Below are 18718 nucleotides of genomic sequence, written 5' to 3'. Positions count from 1 at the left end.
AAATGAAGTGTTTGAAGATTGAAAAATGTTCCGCCCCCATTCACCTAGCACTTTGAAAACGTAGGCTACTCTTCTTTTATCCACTAAAAAAAGTAATATTTTTAAGATCGATCATCAACAACAGATAATCATCTACGGTGTCGATATTGTGATGACCAATAATGTACATGATCTACGTCGGTGGTCCGTTCATGTATTGGAGAAAATTGATAATTAAAATTATCAGGGAGTAGTTTTTAAGTGTTGTAGGGACACGCCCCCCCCCTCACAATCCGCCCACCTCCTACACCTTCCGGCTGACTGACACTTCATTCATTGTCAGCCTTCATGAATTGGGCTTCTTTCATACTGAATTAGTATAGTGCGCATGCGTAGAACTGACAGTTGGGCTATTCATGTATTGAAGTGGTCACTTGGTTGCTCAAAGTTAGTAGCAATGGATTGTAGGAGATGTCGAGTCATGCTGATTCACATTTTGGAGTAATTTAAGATAATACCATGAGTATTGTCTTTGATGATGCTGGAAGAGTGTTAAGAAATGGTAGGAGGAGAAAGAGGGAGACAGAAGTCTCTCTATTTTATTGAATTAAATGTTGAGTTTTCTAATTCATCGTTGAGCAGCAAACATTAGGAATTTGAAAAAAGACGTTTTATTTTTATAAATTTTCAATCTTCAATCTCAATTTATAATGAGATGAAATTAAGGCCAAACCACACAAAGCATTTTTTTAGGCGTTTTCACAAGTCGGCTCTCCGCTCGGAACGCTCTCCGATTGGGTGACTTGGTTGACGTTCGGGAATCCGCTGATGATCAGCCAATCGGGGAGCGTTGGCGTTCGGGAATCAGCTGATAATCAGCCAATCGGAGAGTTTCCTGCCGACCCGTCTGGAAATGCCTGAAAAACGCTTCGTATGTCTTGGCCCTTACAGTATAGAAAATGTTTTGTACAAATATAAGCTTCTGAATAAGATTGACCTTTCTATTTCACTTCATCTATTCCAACTTTACAAATTAAACTTAGTCTGACTCCAACTACAAAATCACATTTCAATTGAGTAGTCGATCACCCTGGTACTACTTCTCAAGAATAATAATATTATGATTGTTGAAACAGCATAACATATGCCTACAGCATCAATACTTCATTTTTCAAACATATTCACACTTCAATGAAAACACTTTCGCCCTTTAATGCAAGAGAACTCTTCTAGAGAAACTGAGCGATGAAAATTGATTACTGACGGAAGAAATGGAATTTCTCCTCGAAAATAATAATATTGTGATTGTTAAACAGCATTCCATATATCATTAATAGGTTCTTCGTTTTTCAAAAAATATACCCTTAAATGGAGAGACTTTCGTCTTCCAATGCAGGAGAACTGTACTGGAGAAACTGTGTGATGAAAATTGATTACTGACGGAAGAAATGGAATTTCTCCTCGAAAATAATAATATTGTGATTGTTAAACAGCATTCCATATATCATTAATAGGTTCTTCATTTTTCAAAAAATATACCCTTGAATGGAGAGACTTTCATCTTCCAATGCAAGAGAACTCTTCTAGAGAAACTGAGCGATGAAAATTGATTACTGGCGGAAGAAATGGAATTTCTCCTCGAAAATAATAATATTGTGATTGTTAAACAGCATTTCATATATCATTAATAGGTTCTTCATTTTTCAAAAAATATACCCTTGAATGGAGAGACTTTCGTCTTCCAATGCAGGAGAACTGTACTGGAGAAACTGTGTGATGAAAATTGATTACTGATGGAAGAAATGGAATTAGAGTTGATTGTTTATGAGTCACAGTCGAACAAATGCCAACTGCCAGTAGATGTGGCTATCTAGCGGTCATCGACATTCCAATTAAAATGCATTTTTCAACACAGGAAGAGAGGAACACCAAACTGGAAGCTCAAAGCCCAATGCCTACTTCCGAACAATGGGCTCGACCGTTATAAAAAATATCTGGAGTAGGCCCGATTGACAAATTATTCATGAGGCTCGTTTTAGTGGGAATTATTGTCGGTTGAAATAAGTCTACTAAGATTTCTAATTTGATTTTTTAAGATACCTAACTTGAATGATAGAATGGTTATGGTGACAAAAAAGTTGTATATTGGAGTCAAACATATTATCTGATTGATTGAGAGTAGGCTAATTGAAAGTAGTATCAGGCAGATTCCACACATGTGATATGCAATTGCTCTTATAGGCTATTATTTCATTCAAAATATTTCTACAGATGGAAATTACTGAGATATTGCATTTATTCCATCCAGCTGTTTACCCTGTTGACAATATTTTTAGCTGTTTACCCTGTTGTCAATATTTCTAGCTGTTTACCCAAAGACCTTAAAGATGCATAGACTCAAATGCAGCGCTAGTGTCGTACTTGGAATTGAAATCCGCCATTGAGGGGGCAACCCATAAGATTATTACATACCAATGCCACCAATGCCTTTGTGATCTATAGTATTACAAATAAATAATATATAATATATCGTGCTAAAATACCCCAATGGCGGCCTTCAATTTCAAGTAAGAGCTATCATTGGGAAGGCATAGGCATTGTGGGTCTATATCTCTTTAAGGTCTTTGTGTTTACCCTGTTGTCAATATTCACAGTAGCAGAAGTCTTCGGGGTGATCTACAGCATTTAATTTTGATTTTCGTTTAATAATAATTATCAAAGTATTTCATCAAAGAGAGCTTTAGAGGATGTCTAAACGTGGTGTATATATTTAATTTGTCAAAGTTTATTATATTTCTTTCCTTTTTTATTATCTCTATTTAAAAAACTATACTTGCCAAATTTTTCATTGTAGACTATCGTAAGTTGTGATTCGAACTCAAGTTTTTGTCTGTTTCACAAAATTATACTTGAAACATTTCTTTGCATCGTGAACTATCGCATGTTGGGAACCGAATTCACAATAGTAGGCCTACAGATGTCAAATCAGTAGAGGCAAATCTTAAAAGGATCCTTGTAGCTTGAACTCTATAAGAATGGAATTTCCAACTGGATCTAATACAAGCAAACCACAATTACAATTAATAGAACTCTGCAGGATTTGAAAAGTTTTATATTGTGGTTCGCATCTTGTTCTTCTATATTAGAATCGAGAAAACTTGATCTTGCGGCTGAATTCAAGTTTGCCAAGTAGGATTTTCAAATTATTTGAACTATAATCACAAACACACACACAATATTCTTGAGGGGAGATAACACATAAATTCAGGTATATAGATTATATCAATCAGATGTGTTTCCGATTGACATGAAACTCATTATTCTGAATACTTGGTGATTGTTTTTTTTTTTTGAAACTCCACATACAAAATTATTATACCAACACATTTCATGGATGCATGAGGAATAATACATGGAAAATATTAGATTGATTGATTGATTGATTGGTTGATTGAGTACTTTATTCATGTAGATTACAATATATACTGGCTTATACACTTATATACAATAGCTTACAATACAGAAAAATTGTAGATGAATTTACAAAATATAAACTAAGAAAATAATTATTGAGCTGTATATGATATGAAAAAAAGCAATTTGTAATAACTATAGATAATATTGTTATGCATCTACATAAATTGGCGGAGCTTTGGACATATCAATGTCCATTCTTCGGAAAGAATATTCGCAGTATACTTCCCACTAACTCTCTACCAAAATCTACCAAACTCTCTTTCGCATTTTATAAAGAAACAACTGAAAACCAAATAATTCCGAAAAGCGATTAGTTCTGTATTGTTTGTAGAGGAATACGGAAGAGAATACTAGAGAAAAATAGCTGAAACCCAATTGATTTTGATCAACGATTGTTTTACACACGCGCTTAAACACGTGTGGGCAATCCATCAATTTTAAATCGTTTTTATTGGTTTTAGACAAAGTGTGCGGTGGACAAGGTGTGGTGGCGTTGACCCGACAATCCACCACTGAATTCTGCAAAGAGCCCAAATTATTTCAGCCAAACTCCAACTGTTGCCTTCTGCAAATAATACAAACTTTTGGGCTATTCAAAAACTGGTTTCGCATTTTAGTTCAACTCTCTTTTAAACGGCCGCCAACAATTCGGCGGTATCACAGCATCAACTGAAGGAAGGAGCTGTGACAGGTGATTATTAAGAAATCAAGGTCTTTGTGGCGCCACAAGAACGCCCTCGGCGCTGATTCATCAGCTGGTCCAGAGATATGGTCCCTGTATGTTATTATACACATTTCTAAATATGCCTGCAGGATGATAGCGTAGATCAGTAGCAGGGGCTGGACCTGGACACACATCTTGTCTACTAACTGTTTTGCCCACTAACTCACTGTTGTTGATCACCACAGAAACCACTATTTATCAGAATTCACTTTTGGAAAATTATATGACCAGAGTAGCCGCCAGTCGCCACATTAGTGTGAATGAATGAGTTCACTATCGAGAGGTCCACGTTATAATGGCAGTGGAGAAAGTTCAGTGTTGCCGATTCTCTGCCTTGCCACTGCTTTCTATGGAATATAGCTAATATCGGAATATCTTATGAAATATTGACTGTTCATTCTTGTTAAAGATAACCAATTATATTCGATTCGTCAAGAAAATATTTTTTTTATAATAAATTCCCATGATTGAGATTAAATGTTTTGTTGATTAACTATATTTCTACATTGTTGAAAAGCGATCTGACAACCTTGCAGAGGTGGGAAAGGATAGCGCTATCTGCTTCGTCGAATGATGGACAAGGATAGCAACAGCTTGAAAATGTGACCTGTTTGATCACGAAACCATGGTCCTGTATCAAAAATAAAACGGTAGAATTTGACAATATATTTATGTTTTTATTTCATTAAGGATAACAACACCAATGTAAATAGAATACTGCCATTATAACGTGGACCTCACTATAATATTAACAGTCAGTTTGAATAGAGCTTATTTATTTTCATAATATCGATTTGAATACAGATACTATAAATGAATAGTTTACTCTCTAAAGAGATAAGAAACTAAAGAGATGAACTAAAGAGATGAGAAACACTGATTCTATAGTCTATATGCAACGTTAGTAGACAGAAGGTTGATTACTCACAAGTGTGATGTTCAAAGTGGTGGGGGGAACGCCAGCGTGACGTCACGTGTAGTGAAGAAGTGATGAGTATACAGTTTATTCATTGTAGCTTCAAATACATCGTCGTTTTACACCCTTACAATTGAGATAGAACATTGAAATTCTCTGTACTTATAGCGAATGAATCACCGATTCTAATGATGTAGTTTAATACATAAATTTGAAGTTAATTCAAATTGTATGAATAAAATGAAGTTGGAAGTTTTTCAAAATTTTAAAAACGTGATATGAAGAAGTTAATAAGCTAGAAAATTCTTAATATTTTGGGTAGGCAAGTTTTGTTAGCGAGAAAGTTCGAGATGAAAAGACAAATTTAAAATTACATTTGTTCATTTTTTCTCCAAGCTTAACCTTGACCTTACAATCAAATAGCATGCTCTTTGGTCCCCTTGAATTTTGTCTACTAACTTTGGTCTATATGTGGATTTAATTGCAAGATTAGTTATGGATTTCACAGTGGATCTGGTCAATGATACACTTTATTGATAAGTAAAGTTTTTGATATGATTGTATTACTGGTGGAGCTGCCAATTACAGAGTATTACATCGATAGAAAAAAGAACATCAGTAAATTCACTCAGGATTCGGCTGCGGAAGCGATTAAAAATTTGACATTCAGGGTCCTTTTTCACAGTGAAAGCTTAAACTGAATTCAATCAGCTGTTGGTTTAAACTCGAAATGAATCACATTATAACAAATGAAACTTGATATAAATTCGGCACTGTCACTGTGCAAACGGCACTAAAACAAATAAAAAATGTAATTTGAATCAATCTCTGTGATCAGTGAAATATTGTATAAGTATGGAAGAATTATGTAGGGTAACCCAACATATAGCTAGCCGTAAATTGGTTACATCGTCAATTTGGGATTCAATTATATTTTTTGGAATTCCTTATATTTTTGGATAGCTGACTAAGATTGAGTCAAATGATGAATTGAATTATGTGAAAATATAAATCTGCGTACAGATTTACGCGTCGCGAACATGAGCAATTCACTTTTAATCAGCTGATGCCACGCTTTTTATATCTGTATCTTACCGATTCTGTAAAAATACAGATATAATCAGCTTATTAACGGTTTTCTCGAAAACTGCTCTAACGATTTTCTTCAAATTCAAGCCATGGGTAGCTATTCATAAGTCCTATCAAATGACATGAGTTTTTTCCTTGGAAAATTGCAGGAGCTCCGTAATATTCTTGAGAAAAATGGCGAATAATTACTAAAAAACCATGTTTTTCACGATTTTTTCAAAATAACTTGACCGATTTTTTTCAAATTCATACTCTGTATAGTTATTTATCAGCTCTATTAACTGGCATGAGTCTCCTTTCTGGGAAACTAATGGGGGGTCCACCCATCCTTGAGAAATGGACTTGTAACCTCCTTCTCGTGCATGAGGTAGTTAGGTAGAGCAGTTCATAAAAAGAACACATAGTCGAGATATTTCATCTGTAGAACAGCTGTTTTGACGACTTTAAAAAAATGACGACTAAAAAATCATTGAATTTCACAATTTACACAAAGGAAAAGTACTCTGAAAACAATTATATATACACATATACAAAAGTCTGATCGTAGTTTCGAATATGAGCAAGGAAAGTTGTGTGAGTGTACCACACCAGATTTTTTGGATAGCTAACTAAGATTGAATCGAATTATGTGAAAATATAAGATAGAAGAAAAGACTTGTATGTTTTGTTGATGACTGATCGTATTAGCTGTATCTATTGAAAAAATGCCATTGAAACCCATTCGATTTCTTGAATTTTATGCTGTATAAATTGATTTGCTAAGTAGATCCTGTATTCAATATCTCTTCAAATAATCAATTCGCGAATGTAGATCCCAATCACATATGGAGCCAACTTATTTCCTGAATTTGACAGCAAGATTGACTTTTCCTATCCAACTTGTTTGATTGATTTTTGCGATATTTTCTGTTTTTGCCGACTATCACTTCCCACTATCTCACTAATAGGCAGCTATCACGTGTTATTACGCAACCAATTTTGATAGTTTGATGTTGCTTATCGACTTTTTAAGTCGAACTTCGTGAATAAAATAGTTGCTCGATCCTATAAAGTTGCCTAATGTGTGTTTGTTTCTCGAAGAGTAATATAATTTGAGGAGTTGGATCATCATTCTATTCAACTGACGTTAATCGTTTAACTTCAGGAAATTGGTTTAGCTTTTGCCGAGTTTGATGATGTTCCTTCCACATTATATCTAGTAATCGATAATCATGGATTTTCAGACGTTTCATTACATGACAGTTTTAATGACGCGTGCATGTCATGTCAGAAACGGAGATCGCTGTTTCGGATATTTCATATAGAGTTTGTGAAAATTATGTAAACCGCTTAATATTTCTTCTACGGAATAATTCGACAGTAGGTTTTATTGAAAACGCTTTTGTAATTGAATGAGGTTCAAAATTTTGCAGCCCAAGGAGTTATATTTCAAGGAGATATATTCCAATCCCAATCCAAAAAAAAGAAACAAGCTTCTTTTTTTGGATTGGGATTGGAATATACCAAGTCATGACTCACTTTGTGAAATTTCATCATCAGATACGGAATATTACTAAAAACATTACCATTATATTCTAAACATGCTATTAAACAAAATGTGAAAGAGGAACAGCTTTGGGCTGTACCTATCATTTCATCATGATCATCCAATGATTTGATGTATAGAGTTCTATCAACACCAAAGCCGTAGTATGGTAAGGAAAATCAAGTTCTGAAATAATGTAGCAGACAGTACAATAATTTCTTATAATCTAATTTGTCAACCACCACGATGGAATGGAACTGTTCAATATAAACATACTTAACCTATTTTTGGACAGTTTCTATCTAAATTTGGGAAAGGAACAGTTTTGGGCTTTAAGCCTGTTGTTCCTTTCCCAATCATTCATAGTTGAAAATTATATTGTAACAATCAATGTATAAATAAATTTCACATGCCCCTGAAAAAACTGTATGGCAAGACACCTTTTGTTATAATGTACCTTTCAGAGTGAACTTTATCCATCAAGTAAATTGTATATATTTCCATATTGTTCAGTGACTAAACCTTTTGTATAGTTTACATTTGAATGTAATTTATCAGTTTCTTATTCACTTCTTGAAAAATATTCTTACCACTAACAGTAGATTAATAATGGATGGATCTAGAAAGAAGGCCAGGAGTGGAACTCACGTAGGTCACGAGGACCAATCAGTGAAGAGACTGCAAAGCATATCACACTGGATTGCAAGAGATTGGGGGCAAGGAGAAGGGTTCTGTTTGGCTGCAAGCAACCGGGTTGCTCAAATAGGGTGTTAGTATATTTGGGAAAAACTCCTTGATCTTGTAAAGGACACAGGTATTGGTTTGAATAACTAACGTACTTGGGACACACAATAAGCTCCGATTGACGTGTGGGGCTCTTTGAATATTTGGATCCTTGAATCCGTCCCTTCAAACAAAATGGATTACTTTTTATTTGATAACTTGGCGAAGATTGACTAATCAGACAACTTTTTCACACGTATACGTGCTTTTCATCACTCGCTAAATCGTCCATAGCACTCATGAATGCACATTATCCTTTGTGAACCACTCATCAGAATATCATACTTGCAGAATGCAGTTCGCCTCGGACTGCAATTCCTGAAAATCTTTCCCAAGAATTGCATCAATTCATTTATCATCGCGATAATTATATCCACAGTTTCCCGAGAGCAGTGAGAGTAACTTGTGGAGAACTCTGGCTGTAACTACTATAGATAGACGATAGTTTGAGACAAGGTGTCCTGTTTGAACAAGACATAACCACGCAAGAGTGATGTATCCACGGCACGCGAACCTACAGCTCGCTCCGCTCTTTCTACCGCGCTTCTCACAAAAATATCGCTATTTTACTATTTATAAACTATAGTCTCATCTCCAAGATGCACCAGGAAATTCTCTGCCTGGATGGAATCATAATATTTATCGATGTAGTGATTTCAACTTTTTCCTACAGTTGAAGGATATTATAGTGGGGTATAGTCAGTGCTAGACATGAAGAAACGTTTTAAATAAGATACTCTGCTAATCCCCCTTACTACGACTTCTAGACGTTCTTGATATTTTCTATTCGTTTTAATTGTTGCTTGAAGATCAGTTGTTTTCCTAGGTCTCATTCCAAAGATTACAAACGACGTTGCTCAATTCTAACATAGATTCTGAATAACCAAGTCGCTTCTTAGTGGTTTAAAACCCACCAAAAGTTTAGATCCACTCATCTCTCTTCATCGGACCTTTCATTATAAGTTACCGATTTCAATCGTTCTTCTGAATATAAGTTTTCAATATATCTTTATATCATTTGTAACTTGTGTTAAGTGTTAAGGAGTGAATATTTGGATTTTACTTGACCGCCTCCAGATGTTCCTGTATTTAAATGAATAAATGGAAACCCACATACAACCTGAGGGTTCAAGTGAGCATTTCCAAATATAGGTTGAAAATATATTTGTTCTTAGTTGCTATACAGTATATTTATAACATTTGTAACTTGTGTTAAGTGTTAAGGAGTGAATATTTGGATTTTACTTGACCGCCTCCAGATGTTCCTGTATTTAAATGAATAAATGGAAACCCACATACAACCTGAGGGTTCAAGTGGGCATTTCCAAATATAGGTTGAAAATATATTTGTTCTTAGTTGCTATACAGTATATTTATAACATTTGTAACTTGTGTTAAGTGTTAAGGAGTGAATATTTGGATTTTACTTGACCGCCTCCAGATGTTCCTGTATTTAAATGAATAAATGGAAACCCACATACAACCTGAGGGTTCAAGTGAGCATTTCCAAATATAGGTTGAAAATATATTTGTTCTTAGTTGCTATACAGTATATTTATAACATTTGTAACTTGTGTTAAGTGTTAAGGAGTGAATATTTGGATTTTACTTGACCGCCTCCAGATGTTCCTGTATTTAAATGAATAAATGGAAACCCACATACAACCTGAGGGTTCAAGTGAGCATTTCCAAATATAGGTTGAAAATATATTTGTTCTTAGTTGCTATACAGTATATTTATAACATTTGTAACTTGTGTTATGAAGTGAATTTTTGGATTTTAATTGTTCGCCTCCACATATTCCTGTATCCAAATAAATAAATTCGTGAATAAATGGATACCCACATACAAGCTGAGGGTTTATGAGGATTTAAATAAATAAATTTATGAATAAATTGATACCTACATACAAGCCAAGGGTTTATGTGGGCATTTCCAAATATAGGTTGAAAATATATTTGTTCTTAGTTGCTATACAGTATATTTATAACATTTGTAACTTGTGTTAAGTGTTAAGGAGTGAATATTTGGATTTTACTTGACCGCCTCCAGATGTTCCTGTATTTAAATGAATAAATGGAAACCCACATACAACCTGAGGGTTCAAGTGAGCATTTCCAAATATAGGTTGAAAATATATTTGTTCTTAGTTGCTATACAGTATATTTATAACATTTGTAACTTGTGTTAAGTGTTAAGGAGTGAATATTTGGATTTTACTTGACCGCCTCCAGATGTTCCTGTATTTAAATGAATAAATGGAAACCCACATACAACCTGAGGGTTTATGTGGGCATTTCCAAATATAGGTTGAAAATATACATCACCAGAATATAGGTTGTATTTTCCATATTCTTATCAAGAATTGGAACAACTATTTTTTTCAATTCTGACCAATTTACAAATTTATCTTCAATAGGAATTGCTTCGTCATTCCCAATAATATTATTCGAAACGTAAATTTAAATATTAAGTCGGTGACGAGTTTACAAAACATTTCAGTTCCAAAACAAAGTCAGTTCCAAAACATTACATGATCATATCAACATTGAGGCTTGTGTACTGTTATATTGAAAAGGACATAGAAATCCAGAAAAACTTTGATCAAGTGCTTCATGAGGCAGGTGGAATGACATATCAAAAGACAATCCCCAAAGAAGTAGTCTCAATTTTGATCTAGAGTATCTTGTGTGTTTGTGTTGGTGAGCCTGTTCCTTCCACCTGGCTTATCCTTTCCTGTTATTCTTGCATTGTTTCAAAGTCGAAAGTAGTCTTTTTTGGATGATTTTGGAACGGTTTCTTCGCCCTTAGATTTCAACTTACGTTGTTGAGCTCATCTTTTGTGTTTATCATTTTTTTGTATATTCCAAATTTCCTAGTTTGAAGTATTCAGTTGACTTGTAAATGTATTAAATCATTCACAAATGTTTCATAATCAAAACTTGAATTTATTTCAATAAATGCCATGAGTTTTCTGAAAAATAGAAAATATCATTGTATTTCCCATCTCTCAATTTAACTATCATGTAGTTAAAACTGATTATTCCATGTATTAATTAATAAGAACAGTTTTTATAGCAGTGTAATGTAGCAGAAGAAGATCGTTTTTTGAAAGGATCCAAGACTTTATTGATCCTTGGAGAAGAATCAGTTGCATAGAACATTTCATATCCGCAAATTATTATTATAAGGACTTTGAATTTTTTCACAATAGTACTACCGTACAACGTATTCATGGAGGAAACTTCAATTACAGTTAATTCAATAATAACAAGGTTAAATTTGTTAAGTTCAATGATGTTGATACATGATGTAATAATTAGTTGGAAAGGTTCTAAACGGCTTTGATTCATATGGTAGTAGATTATTATTATTATATGCAGTTTACATTTTCTCAATCACCTATTATTTTGGAGGTTATTTAAATGTTTTGGAATCAAAATTATATCCGTGAATCTTTTTTATATATCCATGGTATTTTTCCATGAAACGACTTGTTTCCTCATGTTGCAATGTTTATAAATATTTTAAATGTTGTTTTTTTTAACAAGTTTTCAATGAATCTGATACAATTATCAGATTGTTTCAGGGCTATTTTCATTCAAAAAAAGATTGAAGTTTAGATCAATTCCAATCGATATGGATTGTTGAAACTAATTTATTCCAGGATGAGAAATTCCAACAATTTCATTTGACAACTTCACCTTGCCCAATTGAAACTAATTTTAGATAGGAAGCATGAAATATTTGAATTTGTGACAACTACTTGAAATTCAGGAGTCGATTTTTTCAAATCAAGAGACGTGTATCTCATTCTAGACCCGGCAAGAAACACCTTTCCAACTCAGTTCAAATTACAATAGGGCTTCACAATAAAACCAAATCCACTCCTTTCTTGTCATTGTTTTTCGGGTATTATTTTTCATGTCAGTCGGTTTCAGACTCCTATTTTTGTGGTGTGTGTTGTCTTTCATAGATCCTTTCCTTGTTTAATACATGTTTCAATACACGTATTATTATTTTCAACACCTATCAGAAATCGGTAACATTTCATCAAACTAGAGTAGTTAGATCTCTATTATGTAATATCTTCCAATCTTATTATGAAATGAAATTCATTTCCAGAAAACATTACAAACAAAGAAAAAGAAAACTTGAAGTATATTATAAAGTATTATTGTCGGTTAGTATAATAGCCTACATCAATAATTGCATCATGATGCATATATTACCCTCCACATACGAAGAGATTTATTACATATCAGATTATTTTAGACCTCATGATACACATGGTGTTTATTCTTTTATGTTCATAATGTATTGTAGATACAGTGTCACTGTCTACTTATAAGTGAAAAATCCATGTATAGAGTTTTAATTGAACAGAGATAGATAATGATTAATTAATATTTCTTTAATATTGATTTATAATAATATTATAGTCCAGTCTGGATAGAAAGTATTGGAGACGCTAATTTCAGATTATTAGACCTCATGATACACATTATGAATAAATTTGTGTATGTTTATATTGTATTGTAGATACAGTATCTGTCTTGGACTGTATTGGAGACGCTAATTTGTTTCCTAAGAATCTTATTTACTGAAAATTTTTTAAATACTCTCTCATTTTCTAGTATTCTCTGATGCATTTCCTGATACTTTCAGTTAATTCTCTATTCTCTTATTGTACATATAGCTTGTATAATTCTGATTGGATAAGTATCACATCAGCCTTGAAAAATCCATCTTCATATCTAGTTTTTCAATTTTACTCAAGCGGAAATTAGGAGTCTTAATTAATTTGCTGAAAATATAGGAATCTGTATAATCGCCACTTTCTATGTTATTTTATCATCCAGCACCGCGCCGTGCCACCTCACATATCAATCAAATCAAATCGAATTTATTTCTGCTATAATACAAAATAAAATAGAATGAAATCTCACTAACTAAGTAACATTTTACTTAATAATTAGGGAAAAAACTGCAACGGCATAAGGCTGAGCGCAGGAAAACTGACAAAACATTTTTCGAATTACATATATAATCAATATAGCATAACTATATACAATATCTCAAATTGTATAATACTTGAAGAATATGACTTTGATTTTGAAAATTATATTAGACGGAACCCATTTTTAGAATATGAATTTCTTTTGAAATCTTGATATACAATGTAGTGAGTTGCATAGATTACGATTGCAATCTTCAAAGATAACTCACGTATGCGTTGAACTCGATAGCGGTAAGTAACAAGCATTAATAATAGTTCTCAGTTTTCAACGGTGTTTGCAACATCTAATATTCGTCAGATGCAAAAAGAGCAATTTTATCATTCGCAAAATCTTTCATTTGCATATAAACCGCGATAGAATCAGCGCAATAATTATTTACCTTCGAATGTAAAATATAAATGCTACATAAGAATAAGATGCACCATAATAATGCATAACTAGCACAAATGATTATAGAGGTGTCGAAATTTCAAACGGAATGAGTGAATCATGCTATGATTTTCATGAAAAATTAATTGGACGTTAGTGTACTGTTTCTAGTTCAGTGTATATTGGAGTAGTTTTGATGGGTATCAATTAAAAATTTTGAAGCTACCCTTGAGTGAGTTCATTGATTGTATTATACATCAGAAAGACTGACCGCCCGGTGTGTGGTATTTCAGCGTTGTGGTTCAAGTGCAAGGAGTCCATCAGAATTAGTGTTATAATTCTGTATAAAAACAAGTCTCTATCATTATCCGTGATTATTGTCCGAGTTGGTAGGCCTAAAGTGTTGAAGCAGTTGGACTGAGTAGTGGAAAATGCATTAGAGCTCATTAGAGGGCAACGCAAGTCAACTCATTTCTCATTATGCTTTCTAGTTCAGGTGATTGATAACGTTGTAGGTTTGTTGAAATGTATCGACCAGCTATTGGATTCCTGTGAAGACTCAAATATTTCATTCCATTTTCCATTTTCATTCGAAATTCTCCACAATAGAGAAGAGACTCTCTACCTTTTGGTAGAGAGTTAGTGGGGAGGATATTTTTAATATTCTTTCCTAAGAATGGACATTGCTATGTCCAAAGCTCCGCCAATTTATGTAGATGCATACCAATATAATTATTATCTATAGTTATTATATTACAAATTGCTTTTTCATATCATATACAGTTCAATAATTATTTTCTTAGTCTATATTATGTAAATTCATCAATAATTTTGCTGTATTGTAAGCTATTGTATATAAGTGTATAAGCCAGTATATATTGTAATCTACATAAATAAAGTACTCAATCAATCAATCAATCAATATTCTTGTAGATAGAAATTATGTGGCTGCTTTTTTTATAACGTTGTAGTTTTGTTGAAATGTATCGACCAGCAATTGAAATTCTTGTGAATACTCAAATATTTCATTCTATTTTCCCTTTTTTATTCGAAATTTCCCACAATATTCTTGCTGACAGCAATTATGAAGCTGCTTTTTTTGTAAATCCTATACTATTAAACGAGAAATGTCTGTTTAGATGTTTTTTGTTTATTATATATATCTGTATGTGACCGGATTTCGAAAACGGCTCTAACGATTCTCACTAAATTTGGAACAAAGTAGGTTTATGATATGTAAATTCGATTGCACTAGGTCTCAACCCTGGGATAACTCGCTGAAGAACATTAAAAGGGTAATACGTCTTTGGAAAAACAGCTGGACATTTTGTCGTCTGCCGATATCGTAATGGGAGAGTGAACTAGTGCATGTGTGGGATCATCCAGCTGATCTCACTAGAAGAAAAATTCAGCAAGAAAAACTTAATTTTGTTTATTTCTATTTTCTTTAGAAAACATGTTTACTTCAGAAAGTCCAGAATAGTAACTGGATGCTGTTAGTGTAGAATATCACATAGTATATTAACAAATATTGTGGCAAACATAGTATATCATTCTAAATCGAATTCATAGTATATGTATTTGTAATTGATGATGTGTTTGTTTTTTGAAGTTTGAATAAATTGTTATTTGGATGGGTGGTAGTAGCTTAACCTAAATTTTGATTTGGACTGTAGTATAAATTTGAAAAGGGACAGTTTTGGGCATAAGCCTGATGTGCCTCCTCATATAATTGTAAAAATAATTGTACGACTAAGAAAATGTATGAATACATAAACTATAGATTCAATCTTTCGTTACAAATTTTCTATGCTTTTACACTCCAGAGCGAAGCTCGGTCCCCCGATATTATGAATTAATTTCCAAAATAGCATCACAAACCATATACTTGTTGATGAAAATTATGTAGCCTGACTGCTCATTTTTAAAACAAAAATTAATTTCTAAAATAAAATAACACCAAAACTTCATTGTTCCTAATCCTTATAGCTTGAAGAAGATCTTACCTTGGATCTCCTTGTAAGAGGATATTATTCTCATTTGTGGAAATATCGAATTTTATTGGGAAATAATAACGTTGTGGATAGATTTATTGGGTTCAATGTCCTTAAAATTCTCCTACGGATTCTGATCCACATATGATATCCATAATCATATTCATATATCATTGCTAGTGTTACTGATACTTATTGGACAAGCGATAAATTTTTTTCACTTTTTTTATCAAAGGTAATTCATAACTTGTGTACCAAATCTTGACTCTATTATCAATTTATCAATTTGTTCTATCAGCTAACCAATTTTGTCCACAAATTGACTATTTATCACGTCACTTATTCATTTGATTTAAAATTTTCAAGTACAAGTCAGTATAATCCGCTATCAATAGAACTAGTAAATATTTTATGAGTGGAGATCTTCGTATTCATCAATATTCAACGTGAATAGGCGTAAAGCCACTATTTTCATCCCGTGCTTGTGAGATCTTAAATTGGATTGGAATCGTACAACTTGATTTTCTATATAGGTGATCAATATTTTATTCTACTCATTCAATGAAAAATTAATCTTACTGAATTGTTGATTGAGTTCCTATTGTAGAATGCTTATAAGAGTGGATGGTATTTATCGACCAAATTCATATATTTTGTAACGAATAATACAAGTTAAAACTCTCTTATTATTTACCCAACTCTCTTAGGTATATTCAAGATGTAGGCCTAGTTCACTTTCTTTTAAAGGCTACTCGTATTTAAATAAAAATTGGAAATCAAAGTATCCTTATTTCATATCTCAGTGAGAAATAAAATAGCGGCGATAAAGGGTACTTTAATTTTCATGCGAAGATGCAGTTGTATAAAGGAATCTCTCAGGCTCTTGCGAAATGACAACTTCATCATGCGTTCATTTTGAATAATAAAGAACTGACTGACATGTCAAGTGATTCACAGGTGAAAATTTATTTTTGATTTCAGAGCACCTTTAGAAAAAGGGTCCAAGGTCAGTAATTGATCTGGCAACTAAGACATGGCAACTGAGGGAGAATCATCGCTCCAACCTCGCCTCGCCTACTGTGAGTTTTTCTCCTATGAACATAATATTAATTTGTAGTCGATAATCGATAACGATCCCTTCCACTACAAGGCTTTTACATGAATCAATGAGGAACATTCGTGAATGGTTGGCAGGAAATACTTGATCTACATCAACACTGGATCCTTCACGGTTGCTATCAAGATGTTGCTGACACTAGGCTGTTAGGCAATACTAATCTCTTGGAACAGCATTTATCGAGTCTTGGCAGCTACTTCGCTTTGTACATGAACAATCAATGATTGTTTGGCTTAGTCAGTATTCGTCATAACAAAAATCAATTTTCCCGATCAAAATTGATAGATGTCTTATTTTTACATTACAAGTATTGAGAATGAAGTTGAGGCAATAAGAGCCTCCTCTCCCACTCAACCCACAAATGTGTTTGTTTTCACGATCAACATTCATTATAAACCTTTTGGGCATATTTCCTGGATCACCACACCATATTAACTCTTCATTTAGACTTTTACCCCAAAGCTTTTTTGGAAGTGACAGACATTTTCCCGTTGCATCGTTTCAACTAAAATTGAGGAAAAATGTTTTTGTACCTCAAACTCTTTATTTATGGGCATATTTCCATGTTAATCACTCCATATCCACTATTTACTTCAATTTTTTTTCCCAAAACTTTTTGGATAGTGACAGACTGGTCTGTTCTTGTCGCACCGTTCTAATCATAATTGAGTAAAAACGTTTTTGTATTGACACTACCAACTTCTTACCAGCTTGCCTCTTTTTGTACCATAATCACTTCCCTAAAATCTTTTTCCAAAACTTTTTCATTAGTGTGACATATCTTTTCCCGTTGCGCCGTTTCAACAAAAATTAAACAAAAATGTTTTTGTACTGAAACAAACAATTTCTTATCAGCTTGTTCCTTTCAGGGTAGGCCTATATTCAAGGTTCACCATATTCACTTTTTTATGATTTTCACCTGAAACGTTTTGATTAGTGACTGACCTTTTTCCGTTGCGCCGTCTCCGTTTTGTGGCATAGACGGTGCCGAGCTGGTTCATGGTGAGGCCCTGGCAGGAGGCGGCAGTGGGCGTGGGGGCCGCGGGTTGCGGGGGCGGTGGTGGCTCTCCGGGGGCGGCGTACACGGCCACAGGGCCGCAGGGGCCCACTGTCACGTACTCCGTCGTGGCTGTCGACTGCAATCCTAAAATTTTATTCTACAAGAAATAAACTTCATTTATTCTAACAAACGTTAGTCCACCGACAACATTATCACGTTACACTTGCACTGATCTGTAGGAGTTTGATTACACTATCACTGGACCACCGGTCGTTGAACACCCGGGTGTCCGGGAGACCACATCTCTCGTCCGCGTCGCACGAATGCTGGACACACTCTGCCGCCACAAACTTCCCCCTCTCCGCACGCCGACTCCCTCCCAGAACTCGTTCACCCCCTCTTCGGGAACGCGGCGACCAATGAGAGGTGGTGACGTCACGAGGACAACAATGGCAGCCACTGGTGGGGCGTAGCGCTCGCCCCATTCGTCGCCCGTCGATTACAACCGATATTCGCTCTCTGCTCTGCGGCTGCAATGTCAACAACGCGGCTGAAGTTGTTGCACTGCCCAGTTGAACCTGTGTGTCTATCATCGAAACAAAAATAGAGAAGATAGCTTGTGTTGTTCAACTTTGACTGTATGCGTAGCCCTTGAGAGATAAAAACACTTCATTCACATGGGCTACTTTTTAAATTAATAAAACAATATTCAAGCTCAAATTC

At 34.1% G+C, this 18718-nt stretch overlaps 1 protein-coding gene across 1 annotated transcript in view; it reads right to left on the bottom strand.

Moving 5' to 3' along the window:
- Positions 1–18329, bottom strand: part of LOC111057700 (aryl hydrocarbon receptor protein 1) — a 230240-nt gene extending 211911 nt beyond the window's left edge. Inside the window, exon 1 of the mRNA XM_039431843.1 lies at positions 17941–18329. Coding sequence (XP_039287777.1) covers positions 17941–17996 — 56 coding nt within the window. The 5' untranslated portion in view covers positions 17997–18329. The remainder of the gene's footprint in view (positions 1–17940) is intronic.
- Positions 18330–18718: the final 389 nt, after the last annotated feature.

This window comes from Nilaparvata lugens, chromosome 7 (assembly GCF_014356525.2).
Source record: "Nilaparvata lugens isolate BPH chromosome 7, ASM1435652v1, whole genome shotgun sequence".
Taxonomy (NCBI): domain Eukaryota; kingdom Metazoa; phylum Arthropoda; class Insecta; order Hemiptera; family Delphacidae; genus Nilaparvata; species Nilaparvata lugens.
Note: the sequence above shows the minus strand (reverse complement) of the source record. Positions and strands in the feature narration are given on the sequence as shown.